Source organism: Rutidosis leptorrhynchoides, chromosome 9, assembly GCF_046630445.1.
Source record: "Rutidosis leptorrhynchoides isolate AG116_Rl617_1_P2 chromosome 9, CSIRO_AGI_Rlap_v1, whole genome shotgun sequence".
In the NCBI taxonomy this organism is placed as follows: Eukaryota; Viridiplantae; Streptophyta; class Magnoliopsida; order Asterales; family Asteraceae; genus Rutidosis; species Rutidosis leptorrhynchoides.
The window spans coordinates 224,027,488-224,046,998 of NC_092341.1; the positions used below are offsets into that span (position 1 = coordinate 224,027,488).

Below are 19,511 nucleotides of genomic sequence, written 5' to 3' on the forward strand. Positions count from 1 at the left end.
TCGAGTGGATGAGGTGTAATGAGATCGATGAAAATGCTCGACAATATACATATGTTGAATTTCCAAGGCATTATGTGTGGAACAAGGGAGCAAGAAAATGGACGAGACGTAAAGATCAGAGGACCGTTGGAAGAATTAATTATGTTCCCCCTAAGTCTGGTGAAACATATTATCTACGGATACTTCTTAACAAAGTAAGGGGACCGACTTGCTATGAAGACACACGGACAGTGAATGACGTGGTATATGATACATTTAAGGAAACTTGCTACGCAATGGGACTTCTAGACGATGATCGGGAATATGTTGTTTCTATAAACGAGACTTACCAAGTCGCATCCGGTGATTATTGTAGATCCTTATTTGTTTCATTAATAACCACCGATAGTCTGTCATGTGCTGATCGTATATGGAATGAAACTCGCGACATTTTATCTGAAGACCTAAGACATGAATGTCCTACCCAAATACTGGATCAAGGTATTCATTGCAATTTATGTTTTTTTTTCTTTAACATACTTAATATATAAATTTTTCATTATATAATTTAGTTACATAATGTAATTAAGTAATAAATATAATAAAAGGATATAATTTTTTATGTAGATGAAGATCAGATCAAGAAGGTTTTGTATAACCTTGCTTTGGCAAAAATTGAAAAAATGTTAAATAGTTCAGGCAATAGCCTGAAGAATATTGCAAACATGCCTTACCCTGATTACGAGTATATTGACTACTTGTGTAACATGATGATTCAAGATTATCTGTCCTACGACATGCACATCCTTCAAGTAGAACATGAAACACTATTCTCGACTATGACTGATGAGCAAAAGTGTGTATACAATACAATACTAGAAGCTGTTGATAAAAATGAAGGTGGCACCTTTTTTCTTTATGCTTACGGAGGAACTGGTAAAACCTTTGTTTCGAAAACTCTAGGAGCTGCACTTCGTTCTCGTGGCGATATTGTTATTAACTTTGCATCTAGTGGTATAGCAGCTTTACTTCTAATGGGAGGTAGGACCGCAAACTCACGCTTTTCCATTCCAATTAATGTTGTTGAAGACTCATTTTGTAATATACAACCAGATAGTCAGCTTGCTGGACTTTTAAATGAGTCGAAGTTAATAATTTGGGATGAGGCACCCATGCAGCATAGACATTGTGTTGAAGCTTTCGATAGAACTATGAACGATATTATACGTTCAGATAACAGGGATAAAGCTTTTGGTGGAAAAGTAGTAGTTTTTGGGGGCGATTTTCGACAGATTCTACCCGTTATCACAAAAGGAACCAGATCCGAAACAGTCCATGCATCTCTTCACTCTTCAGAATTATGGCGTGAGTGTAAAGTTCTTAAGCTGACTAAGAATATGAGACTTCTTAATTGCGTTTCTCATTCTGACCTCATGGAGGTTAGGGAATTTGCTCAGTGGATCTTAGACATAGGTGAGGGTAAGATTAATTTACCAAACGATGGTGAAGCAGATGTGCAATTTCCCGAGGAGGTCTTGATCAGGTCAAATTACGACCCGATTGAAAGCATTGTCAATTCACTTTATCCTTCTCTTCATCAAGAACTTGGTAATCCATCATATTTTCAGGAAAGAGATGTACTTGCACCTACAAATGAGGAGGTTGATGCAATTAATGAGTTAGTTTTATCTAAAATAAGTGATTCAGAAAGGGTATATTACAGTTCTGATACTCTATTCCCAGATGAACTTGATGATTTATTTGTGCAACAAGTCTATTCTCCTGAAATCCTTAATGGTTTAAAGGTTCCTGGTGTTCCCAATCATAAGTTAGTCTTGAAAACAGGGGTTCCAATCATGTTACTACGTAACGTTGACCAGTCAAAGGGTCTATGTAATGCCAAATGATGGTTCCCACATGTGTTAGGTGACTCACATGGGCTGCTAAGAGCTGATCATTGGAGTGTATATACCAATAGTACATACATCTAAAAGCTGTGTATTGTACGAGTACGAATACGGGTGCATACGAGTAGAATTGTTGATGAAACTGAACGAGGATGTAATTGTAAGCATTTTTGTTAAGTAGAAGTATTTTGATAAGTGTATTGAAGTCTTTCAAAAGTGTATAAATACATATTAAAACACTACATGTATATACATTTTAACTGAGTCGTTAAGTCATCGTTAGTCGTTACATGTAAGTGTTGTTTTGAAACCTTTAGGTTAACGATCTTGTTAAATGTTGTTAACCCAATGTTTATAATATCAAATGAGATTTTAAATTATTATATTATCATGATATTATCATGTATGAATATCTCTTAATATGGTATATATACATTAAATGTCTTTACAACGATAATCGTTACATATATGTCTCGTTTAAAAATCATTAAGTTAGTAGTCTTGCTTTTACATATGTAGTTCATTGTTAATATACTTTATGATATGTTTTCTTATCATAGTATCATGTTAACTATATATATATATCCATTTATATGTCATCATATAGTTTTTACAAGTGTTAACGTTCGTGAATCACTGATCAACTTGGGTGGTCAATTGTCTATATGAAACATATTTCAATTAATCAAGTCTTAACAAGTTTGATTGCTTAACATGTTGGAAACATTTAATCATGTAAATATCAATCTCAATTAATATATATAAACATGGAAAAGTTCGGGTCACTACAGTACCTACCCGTTAAATAAATTTCGTCCCGAAATTTTAAGCTGTTGAAAGTGTTGACGAATCTTCTGGAAATAGATGCGGGTATTTCTTCTTCATCTGATCTTCACGCTCCCAGGTGAACTCGGGTCCTCTACGAGCATTCCATCGAACCTTAACAATTGGTATCTTGTTTTGCTTAAGTCTTTTAACCTCACGATCCATTATTTCGACGGGTTCTTCGATGAATTGAAGTTTTTCGTTGATTTGGATTTCATCTAACGGAATAGTGAGATCTTCTTTAGCAAAACATTTCTTTAAATTCGAGACGTGGAAAGTGTTATGTACAGCCGCGAGTTGTTGAGGTAACTCTAGTCGGTAAGCTACTGGTCCGACACGATCAATAATCTTGAATGGTCCAATATACCTTGGATTTAATTTCCCTCGTTTACCAAATCGAACAACGCCTTTCCAAGGTGCAACTTTAAGCATGACCATCTCTCCAATTTCAAATTCTATATCTTTTCTTTTAATGTCAGCGTAGCTCTTTTGTCGACTTTGGGCGGTTTTCAACCGTTGTTGAATTTGGATGATCTTCTCGGTAGTTTCTTGTATAATCTCCGGACCCATAATCTGTCTATCCCCCACTTCACTCCAACAAATCGGAGACCTGCACTTTCTACCATAAAGTGCTTCAAACGGCGCCATCTCAATGCTTGAATGGTAGCTGTTGTTGTAGGAAAATTCTGCTAACGGTAGATGTCGATCCCAACTGTTTCCGAAATCAATAACACATGCTCGTAGCATGTCTTCAAGCGTTTGTATCGTCCTTTCGCTCTGCCCATCAGTTTGTGGATGATAGGCAGTATTTATGTCTAGACGAGTTCCTAATGCTTGCTGTAATGTCTGCCAGAATCTTGAAATAAATCTGCCATCCCTATCAGAGATAATAGAGATTGGTATTCCATGTCTGGAGATGACTTCCTTCAAATACAGTCGTGCTAACTTCTCCATCTTGTCATCTTCTCTTATTGGCAAGAAGTGTGCTGATTTGGTGAGACGGTCAACTATTACCCAAATAGTATCAAAACCACTTGCAGTCCTTGGCAATTTAGTGATGAAATCCATGGTAATGTTTTCCCATTTCCATTCCGGGATTTCGGGTTGTTGAAGTAGACCTGATGGTTTCTGATGCTCAGCTTTGACCTTAGAACACGTCAAACATTCTCCTACGTATTTAGCAACATCGACTTTCATACCCGGCCACCAAAAATGTTTCTTGAGATCCTTGTACATCTTCCCCGTTCCAGGATGTATTGAGTATCTGGTTTTATGAGCTTCTCTAAGTACCATTTCTCTCATATCTCCAAATTTTGGTACCCAAATCCTTTCAGCCCTATACCGGGTTCCGTCTTCCCGAATATTAAGATGCTTCTCCGATCCTTTGGGTATTTCATCCTTTAAATTTCCCTCTTTTAAAACTCCTTGTTGCGCCTCCTTTATTTGAGTAGTAATGTTATTATGAATCATTATATTCATAGATTTTACTCGAATGGGTTCTCTGTCCTTCCTGCTCAAGGCATCGGCTACCACATTTGCCTTCCCCGGGTGGTAACGAATCTCAAAGTCGTAATCATTCAATAATTCAATCCACCTACGCTGCCTCATATTCAGTTGTTTCTGATTAAATATGTGTTGAAAATTTTTGTGGTCGGTATATATAATACTTTTGACCCCATATAAGTAGTGCCTCCAAGTCTTTAATGCAAAAACAACCGCGCCTAATTCCAAATCATGCGTCGTATAATTTTGTTCGTGAATCTTCAATTGTCTAGACGCATAAGCAATCACCTTCGTTCGTTGCATTAATACACAACCGAGACTTTGCTTTGATGCATCACAATAAATCACAAAATCATCATTCCCTTCAGGCAATGACAATATAGGTGCCGTAGTTAGCTTTTTCTTCAATAACTGAAATGCTTTCTCTTGTTCATCATTCCATTCAAATTTCTTCCCTTTATGCGTTAATGCAGTCAAGGGTTTTGCTATTCTGGAAAAGTCTTGGATGAACCTTCTGTAGTAACCAGCTAGTCCTAAAAACTGGCGTATGTGTTTCGGAGTTTTCGGGGTTTCCCACTTTTCAACAGTTTCTATCTTTGCCGGATCCACCTTAATACCTTCTTTGTTCACTATGTGACCGAGGAATTGAACTTCTTCCAACCAAAATGCACACTTTGAAAACTTAGCGTACAATTCTTCCTTACTCAATACTTCTAACACCTTTCTCAAATGTTCACCGTGTTCTTGGTCATTCTTTGAGTAAATAAGTATGTCATCAATGAAAACAATGACAAACTTGTCAAGGTATGGTCCACACACTCGGTTCATAAGGTCCATGAACACAGCTGGTGCATTAGTTAAACCAAACGGCATGACCATAAACTCGTAATGACCGTAACGTGTTCTGAAAGCAGTCTTTGGAATATCATCTTCTTTCACCCGCATTTGATGATACCCGGAACGTAAGTCAATCTTTGAATAAACAGACGAGCCTTGTAGTTGATCAAATAAGTCATCGATTCTCGGTAGTGGGTAGCGGTTCTTGATGGTAAGTTTGTTCAACTCTCGGTAGTCGATACACAACCTGAATGTACCATCTTTCTTCTTGACAAACAAAACAGGAGCTCCCCACGGTGATGTGCTTGGTCGAATGAAACCACGCTCTAAAAGTTCTTGTAATTGGCTTTGTAGTTCTTTCATCTCGCTGGGTGCGAGTCTGTAAGGAGCACGAGTTATTGGTGCAGCTCCTGGTACAAGATCTATTTGAAATTCAACGGATCGATGTGGGGGTAATCCCGGTAATTCTTTCGGAAATACATCAGGAAATTCTTTTGCGACGGGAACATCATTGATGCTCTTTTCTTCAGTTTGTACTTTCTCGACGTGTGCTAGAACAGCATAGCAACCTTTTCTTATTAGTTTTTGTGCCTTCAAATTACTAATAAGATGTAGCTTCGTGTTGCCCTTTTCTCCGTACACCATTAAGGGTTTTCCTTTTTCTCGTATAATGCGAATTGCATTTTTGTAACAAACGATCTCCGCTTTCACTTCTTTCAACCAGTCCATACCGATTATCACATCAAAACTCCCTAACTCTACTGGTATCAAATCAATCTTAAATGTTTCGCTAACCAGTTTAATTTCTCGATTCCGACATATATTATCTGCTGAAATTAATTTACCATTTGCTAATTCGAGTAAAAATTTACTATCCAAAGGCGTCAATGGACAACTTAATTTAGCACAAAAATCTCTACTCATATAGCTTCTATCCGCACCCGAATCAAATAAAACGTAAGCAGATTTATTGTCAATAAGAAACGTACCCGTAACAAGCTCCGGGTCTTCCTGTGCCTCTGCCGCATTAATATTGAAAACTCTTCCACGGCCTTGTCCATTCGTGTTCTCCTGGTTCGGGCAATTTCTAATAATGTGGCCTGGTTTTCCACATTTATAACAAACTACATTGGCATAACTTGCTCCGACACTACTTGCTCCGCCATTACTCATTCTGACACCATTTGTTCCTTTCGTTCTATTAACCCCTGGTCCGTAGACCTCACACTTCGCCGCGCTATGACCATTTCTTTTACACTTGTTGCAAAATTTGGTGCAGAACCCCGAGTGATTCTTTTCACACCTTTGGCATAGCTGCTTCTGATTGTTGTTGTTGTTGCGGTTATTATTGTTGTTGGGATGATTGTTGTAGTTGCTGTTGTTGTTGTTGTTGTTGTTGTTGGGCCGTTTGTTGTAGTTGCGATTGATGTTGCGATTGTTGGGATAATTGTTGCGATTATTGTTGTAATTGTTGTTGTTGTTGTATTGGTGATTCTTATCACCGTTTTCCTCCCACTTTCTTTTGACTTGCTTCACATTGGCTTCTTCAGCAGTCTGTTCTTTAATTCTTTCTTCAATTTGGTTCACGAGTTTGTGAGCCATTCTACATGCCTGTTGTATGGAGGCGGGCTCGTGTGAACTTATATCTTCTTGGATTCTTTCCGGTAATCCTTTCACAAACGCGTCGATCTTCTCTTCCTCATCTTCGAATGCTCCCGGACACAATAGGCACAATTCTGTGAATCGTCTTTCGTACGTGGTAATATCAAATCCTTGGGTTCGTAACCCTCTAAGTTTTGTCTTGAGCTTATTGACCTCGGTTCTGGGACGGTACTTCTCGTTCATCAAGTGCTTGAATGCTGACCACGGTAGTGCGTACGCATCGTCTTGTCCCACTTGCTCTAGATAGGTATTCCACCATGTTAACGCAGAACCTGTGAAGGTATGCGTAGCGTACTTAACTTTGTCCTCTTCAGTACACTTACTTATGGCAAACACCGATTCGACCTTCTCGGTCCACCGTTTCAATCCGATCGGTCCTTCGGTTCCATCAAATTCCAAAGGTTTGCAGGCAGTGAATTCTTTGTAGGTGCATCCTACACGATTTCCTGTACTGCTAGATCCAAGGTTATTGTTGGTATGTAGCGCAGCCTGTACTGCGGCTATGTTTGAAGCTAGAAAAGTACGGAATTCCTCTTCATTCATATTCACGGTGTGTCGAGTAGTCGGTGCCATTTCCTTCAAAATAGTTAAATGGAACAAGTTAATCATACAGAATATTAAGAGTAGTTAATAGTATTTCGTAGCATAATATGAACTCATTTATAAAAGCTTTTTCTTCATATTAGCGTTTTATAAGTTTAAATTCGGGTAGTACCTACCCGTTAAGTTCATACTTAGTAGCTAATATACAATTCAACTACTACAATTCTATATGAAAAACTGATTATAATAATATTTCGCGTTCAAACTTTTATACAATATTTTACAAACTTACAATACCGCTTATTTTACATAAAGCATGAAATATAGCACACAATAACTTTGATACAAGATAGTTGTGAAGACAATTCTAGCTAGTACACAAGTCGTTCAGCAAAGGCAATAAAGACACGTAATTCATACGTCCAGAAACAAGTCATGCATTCTGGTTTTACTAGGACTACTTCCCATCCTTGGTCTTGTGCAACATAACCGTTATGGCCGTTGATAAGATAGCGTGTTGTAACATCATCAAAGGGACGAGGGTTACGTAATGTCCAACAGTCCCGTAATAATCTAAAAACCTCATTTCTTACCCCAATTACCGACTCCGTCACTTGTGGAAACGTTTTGTTTAATAGTTGTAGCCCGATGTTCTTGTTCTCACTTTGGTGAGAAGCGAACATTACTAATCCGTAAGCATAACATGCTTCTTTATGTTGCATGTTAGCCGCTTTTTCTAAATCACGAAGTCCAATATTCGGATATATTGAGTCAAAATAATTTCTTAACCCGTTGCGTAAAATAGCATTTGGGTTCCCCGCAATATATGCGTCAAAGTAAACACATCGTAACTTATGGGTTTCCCAATGTGATATCCCCCATCTTTCAAACGAAAGTCTCTTATAAACCAAGACATTCTTGGAACGTTCTTCGAATGTCTTACAAACTGATCTCGCCTTAAATAGTTGTGCCGAAGAATTCTGGCCGACTCTAGACAAGATTTCATCAATCATGTCTCCGGGTAGGTCTCTTAAAATATTGGGTTGTCTATCCATTTTGTGTTTTTAAACTGTAAAATAGACAAGAGTTAGATTCATAAAAAAATACTTATTAATACAAGCAATTTTTACATATATCATAAAGCATAAGAACACTATATTACATATATTACACCACACGAATACAGCTATCTTATTCCGACTCGCTCGTTTCTTCTTCTTCGGTTTTGGTTCGTTTTGCCAAGTTTCTAGGGATATATGATGTTCCCCTAATACGAGCCGTCGTTGTCCACATTGGTTTAGAAAAACCTGGTGGTTTAGAGGTTCCCGGGTCATTGTTACAACTTAAGGACTTCGGGCGTTGACGATACATATAAAGTTCATCGGGGTTGGAATTAGATTTCTCTATTTTTATGCCCTTTCCCTTATTATTTTCTTTTGCCTTTTTAAATTCAGTTGGGGTAATTTCTATAACATCATCGGAATTCTCGTCGGAATCCGATTCATCGGAGAATTGGTAATCCTCCCAATATTTTGCTTCCTTGGCGGAAACACCATTGACCATAATTAACCTTGGTCGGTTGGTTGAGGATTTTCTTTTACTTAACCGTTTTATTATTTCCCCCACCGGTTCTATTTCTTCATCCGGTTCCGATTCTTCTTCCGGTTCCGATTCTTCTTCCGGTTCCGACTCTTCTTCCGGTTCCTCTTCGGGAACTTGTGAATCAGTCCACGAATCATTCCAATTTACATTTGACTCTTCATTATTATTAGGTGAGTCAATGGGACTTGTTCTAGAGGTAGACATCTATCACATAATATCAAACGCGTTAAGAGATTAATATATCACATAATATTCACATGTTAAAAATATATAGTTTCCAACAAAATTTGTTAAGCAATCATTTTTCAAATAAACACGGTCGAAGTCCAGACTCACTAATACATCCTAACAAACTCGATAAGACACACTAATGCAAAATTCTGGTTCTCTAAGACCAACGCTCGGATACCAACTGAAATGTCCCGTTCTTATTGATTAAAAACGTTCCATATTAATTGATTTCGTTGCGAGGTTTTGACCTCTATATGAGACATTTTTCAAAGACTGCATTCATTTTTAAAACAAACCATAACCTTTATTTCATAGATAAAGGTTTTAAAAAGCTTTACGTAGATTATCAAATAATGATAATCTAAAATATCCTGTTTACACACGACCATTACATAATGGTTTACAATACAAATATGTTACAACAAAATAAGTTTCTTGAATGCAGTTTTTACACAATATCATACAAGCATGGACTCCAAATCTCATCCTTATTTAAGTATGCGATAGCGGAAGCTCTTAATAATCACCTGAGAATAAACATGCTTAAAACGTCAACAAAAATGTTGGTGAGTTATAGGTTTAACCTATATATATCAAATCATAATAATAGACCACAAGATTTCATATTTCAATACACATCCCATACATAGAGATAAAAATCATTCATATGGTGAATACCTGGTAACCGACATTAACAAGATGCATATATAAGAATATCCCCATCATTCCGGGACACCCTTCGGATATGATATAAATTTCGAAGTACTAAAGCATCCGGTACTTTGGATGGGGTTTGTTAGGCCCAATAGATCTATCTTTAGGATTCGCGTCAATTAGGGTGTCTGTTCCCTAATTCTTAGATTACCAGACTTAATAAAAAAGGGCATATTCGATTTCGATAATTCAACCATAGAATGTAGTTTCACGTACTTGTGTCTATTTTGTAAATCATTTATAAAACCTGCATGTATTCTCATCCCAAAAATATTAGATTTTAAAAGTGGGACTATAACTCACTTTCACAGATTTTTACTTCGTCGGGAAGTAAGACTTGGCCACTGGTTGATTCACGAACCTATAACAATATATACATATATATCAAAGTATGTTCAAAATATATTTACAACACTTTTAATATATTTTGATGTTTTAAGTTTATTAAGTCAGCTGTCCTCGTTAGTAACCTACAACTAGTTGTCCACAGTTAGATGTACAGAAATAAATCGATAAATATTATCTTGAATCAATCCACGACCCAGTGTATACGTATCTCAGTATTGATCACAACTCAAACTATATATATTTTGGAATCAACCTCAACCCTGTATAGCTAACTCCAACATTCACATATAGAGTGTCTATGGTTGTTCCGAAATATATATAGATGTGTCGACATGATAGGTCGAAACATTGTATACGTGTCTATGGTATCTCAAGATTACATAATATACAATACAAGTTGATTAAGTTATGGTTGGAATAGATTTGTTACCAATTTTCACGTAGCTAAAATGAGAAAAATTATCCAATTTTGTTTTACCCATAACTTCTTCATTTTAAATCCGTTTTGAGTGAATCAAATTGCTATGGTTTCATATTGAACTCTATTTTATGAATATAAACATAAAAGTATAGGTTTATAGTCGGAAAAATAAGTTACAAGTCGTTTTTGTAAAGGTAGTCATTTCAGTCGAAAGAACGACGTCTAGATGACCATTTTAGAAAACATACTTCCACTTTGAGTTTAATCATAATTTTTGGATATAGTTTCATGTTCATAATAAAAATCATTTTCTCAGAATAACAACTTTTAAATCAAAGTTTATCATAGTTTTTAATTAACTAACCCAAAACAGCCCGCGGTGTTACTACGACGGCGTAAATCCGGTTTTACGGTGTTTTTCGTGTTTCCAGGTTTTAAATCATTAAGTTAGCATATCATATAGATATAGAACATGTGTTTAGTTGATTTTAAAAGTCAAGTTAGAAGGATTAACTTTTGTTTGCGAACAAGTTTAGAATTAACTAAACTATGTTCTAGTGATTACAAGTTTAAACCTTCGAATAAGATAGCTTTATATGTATGAATCGAATGATGTTATGAACATCATTACTACCTTAATTTCCTTGGATAAACCTACTAGAAAAGAGAAAAATGGATCTAGCTTCAATGGATCCTTGGATGGCTCAAAGTTCTTGAAGCAGAATCAAGACACGAAAACAAGTTCAAGTAAGATCATCACTTGAAATAAGATTGTTATAGTTATAGAAATTGAACCAAAGTTTGAATATGATTATTACCTTGTATTAGAATGATAACCTACTGTAAGAAACAAAGATTTCTTGAGATTGGATGATCACCTTACAAGATTGGAAGTGAGCTAGCAAACTTGAAAGTATTCTTGATTTTATGAAACTAGAACTTTTGGAATTTATGAAGAACACTTAGAACTTGAAGATAGAACTTGAGAGAGATCAATTAGATGAAGAAAATTGAAGAATGAAAGTGTTTGTAGGTGTTTTTGGTCGTTGGTGTATGGATTAGATATAAAGGATATGTAATTTTGTTTTCATGTAAATAAGTCATGAATGATTACTCATATTTTTGTAATTTTATGAGATATTTCATGCTAGTTGCCAAATGATGGTTCCCACATGTGTTAGGTGACTCACATGGGCTGCTAAGAGCTGATCATTGGAGTGTATATACCAATAGTACATACATCTAAAAGCTGTGTATTGTACGAGTACGAATACGGGTGCATACGAGTAGAATTGTTGATGAAACTGAACGAGGATGTAATTGTAAGCATTTTTGTTAAGTAGAAGTATTTTGATAAGTGTATTGAAGTCTTTCAAAAGTGTATAAATACATATTAAAACACTACATGTATATACATTTTAACTGAGTCGTTAAGTCATCGTTAGTCGTTACATGTAAGTGTTGTTTTGAAACCTTTAGGTTAACGATCTTGTTAAATGTTGTTAACCCAATGTTTATAATATCAAATGAGATTTTAAATTATTATATTATCATGATATTATCATGTATGAATATCTCTTAATATGGTATATATACATTAAATGTCTTTACAACGATAATCGTTACATATATGTCTCGTTTAAAAATCATTAAGTTAGTAGTCTTGTTTTTACATATGTAGTTCATTGTTAATATACTTTATGATATGTTTTCTTATCATAGTATCATGTTAACTATATATACATATATCCATTTATATGTCATCATATAGTTTATACAAGTTTTAACGTTCGTGAATCACCGATCAACTTGGGTGGTCAATTGTCTATATGAAACATATTTCAATTAATCAAGTCTTAACAAGTTTGATTGCTTAACATGTTGAAAACATTTAATCATGTAAATATCAATCTCAATTAATATATATAAACATGGAAAAGTTTGGGTCACTACAAAGTATTATTTAACGCGTATTAAAAGGAAAAATTTTTATGGGCCGGTTTTAATACGGGTTGGGTTGTTTCAAGTGGTATCAGAGCATGGTCTAAGGGATTTAGGTGACTTGAGATAGGCACCTAGACTTAGACTTTTTGTGTGTGCTATTATGCGGGACTTGTAGGATTACGGGTCGGTTCGAGTTTTAGTTAGTGCCTTAGAGAATAGGTGAACTAACTATGTATTGATTATGTTGTTACTAATCATGTTGTTTTGTGTTGAACGTCTAGCGAGATAGTTGTTGTATTCATGAGCTCGGCATGACGTGTGAGCATAATAATGCTTTGCGACCATTATTACGGTTGCAAGCCAAGTCAAGTAAGTGATGTACAACAAGTATTGAACCAGATGGAATGTGCGAACGGTGGCGTATTTACTTGATTGTGATTAGTGTTCGCGACGGTGTATATAATTTATTCGTGTTGCGTTCCTAACCGAGTTCAATTCTTAGAATGAAGACGAGGAACGGACATGATAATGGTGATCAAGGCGAGGACTCCGAGTTCACGGCTAAGGTTGAGGCCATCTTCGAACGTCACAAAGCGGGGTTTCTAGAGGACGTTAAAAAGATGTTCTTAGATACGATTGACGAGCAAGTAGTCAATCTAGTCAAGGAACAAGTTAAGATTGTTCTTCACGAAGATAATATGGTAAGGTGCGACTTCTACTACAAAAACTTCAAGGATGCTCAACCTCCCACTTTCGAGGGTGAGCGAGATCCACTTAAGAGTGCTCGATGGATCTCCGATATGGAGGGGGCCTTTCATACTAGTGAGTGCCCTCTCGATAAGAAGACGAGGTATGGTAGTAGTATGCTAAGGGGTGACGCCAAGTTGTGGTGGGATGCGAAAATTCAACTCTATGGTGAGGAACAATGTATGGAGTTCAATTGGGACGAGTTCAAAGCGGAATTTTTCAAGGAGTACCGAACTTCGGCCGATCTTTCTAAGCTTAAAGACGAGTTGCGTGCTTTGAGGCAAGGGTCAATGGATTTAAACACTCTCAAATCCGTATTCTTATCAAAGACCCAATTTTGCCCGGAGTATGTCGGTAATGACAAAATGTTGAAGGAAGACTTCTATCGAATCTTGAACGATAGTTATCAAGAGAAGATTAGCGTAAACGTGGTGAAAACTTTTGACGAGTTGTTTGACATGGCGAAAGGTTTTGAGACGCTTGTCCTAAAGAAGAGTGGTTCCGATGTTAGTAAGCGGAAGTCCGAGACTACGATGCATTCGAACAAGAAAAGTAAGAGTACTTCCGAGGGCGGCGGAAGCGTGAAGAAGAGTGGTACGGGCAGTTTTGTACCCACGTGTTATAATTGCGGAGAACGGGGTCATTTGTCGCGTGAATGTACGAATGCGAAGTCTAACAAGGTTACGTGTTTTAATTGTCGAAAGGAGGGACACCGAAAGTCGGCGTGTCCGGATTTGGTTGGTAATGCATGAACCTGACGACGATGTTCAGGTACCTTTCGATTATCTTATTGAAACGTACTTATGACTTTGTTTAAATGCATTTTGTGTTAGTGCATAGTGTGATGAGGGGCAGCGTTCCTTATGGAAGTACCCTATGACGATGGTCGGATTGACGAGCTAAGGGCGTAAGACTTGGTGATTCCAAGCATTCCTTAGTGTTGGGCGAAAGATTTTACTAAGCCATGAGAACGGGCTTTGGTGTTGTTTTGGTAGCGCGTAGTCGCTTTTGTGTCGTAATTGATGAAACATAAGTTTCGTCAGGTACGGATGACTTAAGGTCACTTTAGTGTTGTGATGGGTGACATCGGATGAATGGAACCCTCGAGGTCGAGTTTTTCGGTCTCGATGAATGTTGATAAGTGGAGTCTATGTGACGCGATGTCAGGTGCCTCTTTCATACCTGCAAGCGTAACGTTCGACTCCGACGGTATTGTGGTTACATTGTACTTAGGGTACCGGAGAGAAACCCTTAGGTACATGAGTGACTAGGTGGAACTTTAACAAGTTGTGGCAATCGTGGGATTGCAAGAATAAAGTTGTGTAATTTGTGATGAACTCTTCGTTCGAAGTGTTTAAGGGTATGTTAAGATCCTTAGTATGCTCAAGGTTGGAGCAAGATATGGTGATGGGTCGTGTGAACCCAATTGTTGGTAAAGTCTACCTTTGGTAGCATTGTACGGTTGTGCAAGATGCAGTTATGGAACGTAGTTCCAAGTGGGGGAGTTACACTCCCGCACGAGGAGGTTTTGGTGTGAAAATTTCAGATAATGCTCATGATTAGATCCGGAGTTGGTGTCGAGGCCTAGATTGGTCGATTTGTGGTGGAATACAATTTTGGTTGAATTGTATTTATTGATTTGGATGTGAATTACTACTCGAGGTGGTAATGTGGGAAATCTCGTTGAGAGATAATGGACGTGTTTGACGAGCAAGGAAATCCCCGGTTAAGGAGTGTGCGTGTCGAATTCTCTTCTAGAGGATTATTGTTTTGTGCCTATGTGCGCTATAGGTAGTTCTTGCTCGATTGTGTTAAGCAATGTTCGCGGGTGCGGACATTTCGTGTGCGGAAATTCCAGACGGTATGGAATGATTCTAAGTATGCGCATATACTTAGTTTGTTTGTATGTATTGTGGTAAGTGTTATCCATTGTGAGGATTCACTTTTCGTTGGCCACGGTTTGAGTGTGATAAGTAGTAAGTGTTATCCGTTAGGATTCGCTTTTCGTTGGCTACTTATTGGTGTGTGGCATGCGTTTTCCGTTAGGAATCGCTTTTGTTTAGCCATGTGTGAGGAGAGGTAAGTGTGATCCGTAAGAATGCGCTTTTTGTCGGCCTCTTGTTGCGTAGTGGTAAGTGGTTAACGTTTGATCTACCGCTTTTCGTCGGCCACGTACGCGTGAGGATATGGGGCAAGTGGTATCCAATCGTGAGGATTCACATTTCGTTGGCTCCATTGTATTGTTTGTTGGCCATATTATTGGTGTGTTGTTACTTTAGCGATGTACATGATAAGGGTACGCTAAAGGGATTGCTAACTCGGTACGAAATTTGGAATGTTAGCATGTGTTTGTCATGCGGTCGAGACATGAGTTCGTTCCGGTTTAGGGACGAAACGAGATTCTAGTGCTCGGCTTGGTAGATTTGGTAAATCACGGATGATGATTTAAATCGGGAGGGTAACTTTTGTGTAAAGTCGCCTAAAGGAGTTGAGCGAAATCTTCGGATTTGTGGGAATTGTTGTGGACATCGAATTTGAGACTTATGTTGAGGACCATAGCGTGTACGGTTAAGTGACGAGGATCACGAGGACGTGATCGAGTCTAAGTGGGGGAGAGTTGTAACACCCCGTTTTTCCCCGTACATGATTTATAAGTGTATTGTGTATGTACGATAGGCGTATGAAGGGTTCGGGACATGTTCGGGTGTTAAAGTCTTATACGCGAGAGAAGGGCTCAGGTCGAGCTTTGTGTCGCGGCGCAACAAAGGAGGCCGCGGCGCGGCAATGTACTGAAGTTGAGATCAGAAGTACAACAAAGAATGATCCCAGACCCAGTTATAGGTCGCGGCGCGATAAAGAGGGCCGCGGCGCGGCGTTTCGAAGAAATCCAGACCAGAAGTTCGTTTAAAAGTGATCCCAGTTCAAGGCAATCGTCGCGGCGCGGCGAATTAGGCCGCGGCGCGGCAAATGGTGCGAACTGGCACCAGATTCTTGTAAATTTAAATGAAGTTCAAGGGCAAATTGGTCATTTCACGATTGAGCCAGATGGGGATCTAAAATCTGGTCCACCCATTTCATTTCTTATTTTCTTTTTCCTTTTCTTTCATTTTCTCTCAAGAAACTCAAATACCCCAAGTGTTTCAAGTGGGATTTTGGAAAGGAAGAAGCGGGTTTTGATCTTTGGCGTAGTTGACAAGTGTGTTATCCTCGTTCTTAGCTACACGGTGATACTAGTGGTAAGCTCTAACTCCGAAATTCATTTTCGTGTTCATCATTCAAGTTTAGGGCTTTTGATTGTATGATTCATAGGTGAAACCCATTTAGTTGTTAATTGAAGGTTAACACCAAGATTCGGGTTTATTGTTGTTAATGTCGGGTTTTGGGTTTGGTGTGCAAGTTTATGCTTGTAAGACTTGTAAAATATGGTGTTAGAACATAATCACTAGTTGATTGTGATTATGGGTGTTTTGGGCGAGATTTGACTTAGTCAAATTGGAAGTAAGTGCAAATGGGTTAATATTGCACTTAATGGTGTTTTGGGTATAAGCTAGAATGTTTAGCTTATTTGTTTGTAAATTACTTAGGTGATTTGCATTTGGACGATTTGGAGCTCAAGCGGGATTGCTTTTCAAGTAATCGAAGTGAGTGGAATATTTATACGCCTATGTATATAATTTGGTTGCTTGCGTGTGACGTGGTAAGTGACATCCGTTAGGATTCACTTTTCGTGGACCACATTTGAGTTGGGAAAATATAGTGAGTGATATCTGTGTGGATAGCTCTTCGTTGGCTATATTAGTTTTGTGTATGTGGCGAGTGATAAATGTTTGACCTATCGCTCTTTGTCGGCCACGTGTGTATGTGTGTGTTTGGAATGTGGGGAGTGATTTCCGTAAGGAATGACTCTTTGTCGACCACAAATGGAGGTGAGGCATGTGACGAGTGATAAATGTTTGACCTATCGCTCTTCGTCGGTTACATGTTAGTATTGGTTATGTAGCGAGTGATTAATGTTTGATCTATCACTCTTCGTCGGCTACATGTGTGCGTTTGGATATGTGACGAGTGGTTAATGTTTGACCTATCACTCTTCGTCGGTCACATGTGTATATTTTGTTTTGTGGCGAGTGATTAACGTTTGACCTATCGCTCTTCGTCGGCCACATGTGTGTATGGGTAAGTGGTGAGTGTTATCCGTTTAGGGATTCGCTCTTCGTTGGCCACTTATCGTGGGATGGTAAGCGGTTTCGCTTTTCGTCGGCCATCCTTGTGATTGAGGTAAGTGTTAACGTTTCGGTTGCACTTTTTGTCGGCCTCATGGTGCGTAGTGGTGAGTGGTTAACGTATTTGACCTACCGCTCTTCGTCGACCACGTACGTGTTGCGATGGGTGGTGAGTGGTTAACGTATTTGACCTACCGCTCTTCGTCGGCCACCATCGAGTCGAATGTCGACATTGTGTATATTGGGTTGTGTATGTTCTACTAGCATTGTACGTATGATTATTCGTGTATTCGTTTATTCGTTTATTGTGGTATGCTAATGATATGGTGTTGTTGTGTAGGTGTATGCAAGTAATTGGATTATGTATGTATGCGTATAAGTATTGCATTCACTAAGCATTAGCTTACCCTCTCGTTGTTTACATTTTTATAGGTTCGCATGCTTGGCGGCTCGGGTAAGCTTGGGGATTAGAGATCTTGGCTAGGTTGCTTTAGAAGATCTTGCTTTTGGACTCGATTAGGATTTGGGTAGCATAGTCCCAAATCACCATGCTCGGGTTATGTTTTAAATAACATATTATTGTATTAAGGAGTTTAAATTATTAATGTATGTTTTAAGTTCGTTGAACTTACTTCGGTAACAAATATGTTTTGGAAATTGTGTATTGGGACCTAAAGTATTATTTAACGCGTATTAAAAGGAAAAATTTTTATGGGCCGGTTTTAATACGGGTTGGGTTGTTTCAAATTGCTACATATGTGCAGAATTATACAGGATAGAATTCCAAAAGGGTGGTCTACCACATGCTCACATTTGCTTATTTCTGGATAAAACAGATCATGTTCCAGGACCTGACGATGTTGACAACTTTATTACTGCAGAATTACCGGACAAAAATGTTGACCCTGATTTATATTCAATTGTATCGGAGTTCATGATTCATGGTCCGTGTGGACCAAACCATAAACACAGTCCGTGTATGACACAGAAGGGACAATGTTCGAAGCATTTTCCGAAGGATTTTCATTCCGAAACTCATTTTGATGGTGACGGTTATCCTCGATACAAAATACGTGATGATGGTAATTTTGTTGTGAAAGGAACCACTAACCTCGACAACCGGTTAGTTGTATATATTTATGATTTAAAATTTTAATTGAACACATTTATAATATTATTTCAACATATATGTGGCATAAAAAACTTCAATCAATCATTTATGATACTCCAAATGCGAATACCTTTCAATATTCGAGATTCTAATCTTTATAAAGTAAACATTTCTTTTATTTATTTCATACATTGATAAAAATTGTAATTAAAAAAATATCCCTTATTGATGCACATTATATATATCCAATAAATTGTATATATATGGACATATAATTTATCTGTATTACTGTAATTTATGCAACATATATTGTAGATTTCATTAATTCTTATAATATGTTATATTATCATCTTTTATCTCATTACATGTTCCTTACATTATTTGTCATATACTTTTTTATTTATCAATGTAGGTATGTTGTACCTTACAACAAGCAACTACTGAAACAATATCAAGCACATATCAATGTTGAGTGGTGCAACCAGATTGAATCAATAAAATATCTATTTAAGTACATTAATAAGGGTCCTGATAGGATTACAATTTCAATACAAGATTCTAATGCTAAAAAATCACATGCGAGAGATTCTAACAGTAAAGATGAGATTGCAACTTATTATAGTTGTCGTTACTTATCTTCATGTGAGGCATCTTGGCGTTTGTTCAATTTCGATATTGTTCACAGAACACCTGCAGTTTATAGGCTCCAGTTTCATTTGCCGAATCATGAACCAATATATTATGACAATGATGAAGTTGTCGAGAATGTCCTTTTAAAGCCAAGTGTTGGTACATCGTAGTTCATCGAGTGGATGAGGTGTAATGAGATCGATGAAAATGCTCGACAATATACATATGTTGAATTTCCAAGGCATTATGTGTGGAACAAGGGAGCAAGAAAATGGACGAGACGT

The 19,511-nt window shown here is 37.6% G+C and overlaps 1 protein-coding gene across 1 annotated transcript; it reads left to right on the forward strand.

The window, feature by feature from the left end:
* Nucleotides 1-8: 8 nt before the first annotated feature.
* On the forward strand, nt 9-19,397 carry LOC139868545 (uncharacterized). The gene is made up of 4 exons (XM_071856882.1): nt 9-480; nt 607-1,872; nt 18,323-18,608; nt 19,010-19,397. The coding sequence occupies exons 1-4, from the start codon at nt 9-11 to the stop codon at nt 19,395-19,397; spliced, it is 2,412 nt and encodes an 803-aa protein (XP_071712983.1).
* Nucleotides 19,398-19,511: the final 114 nt, after the last annotated feature.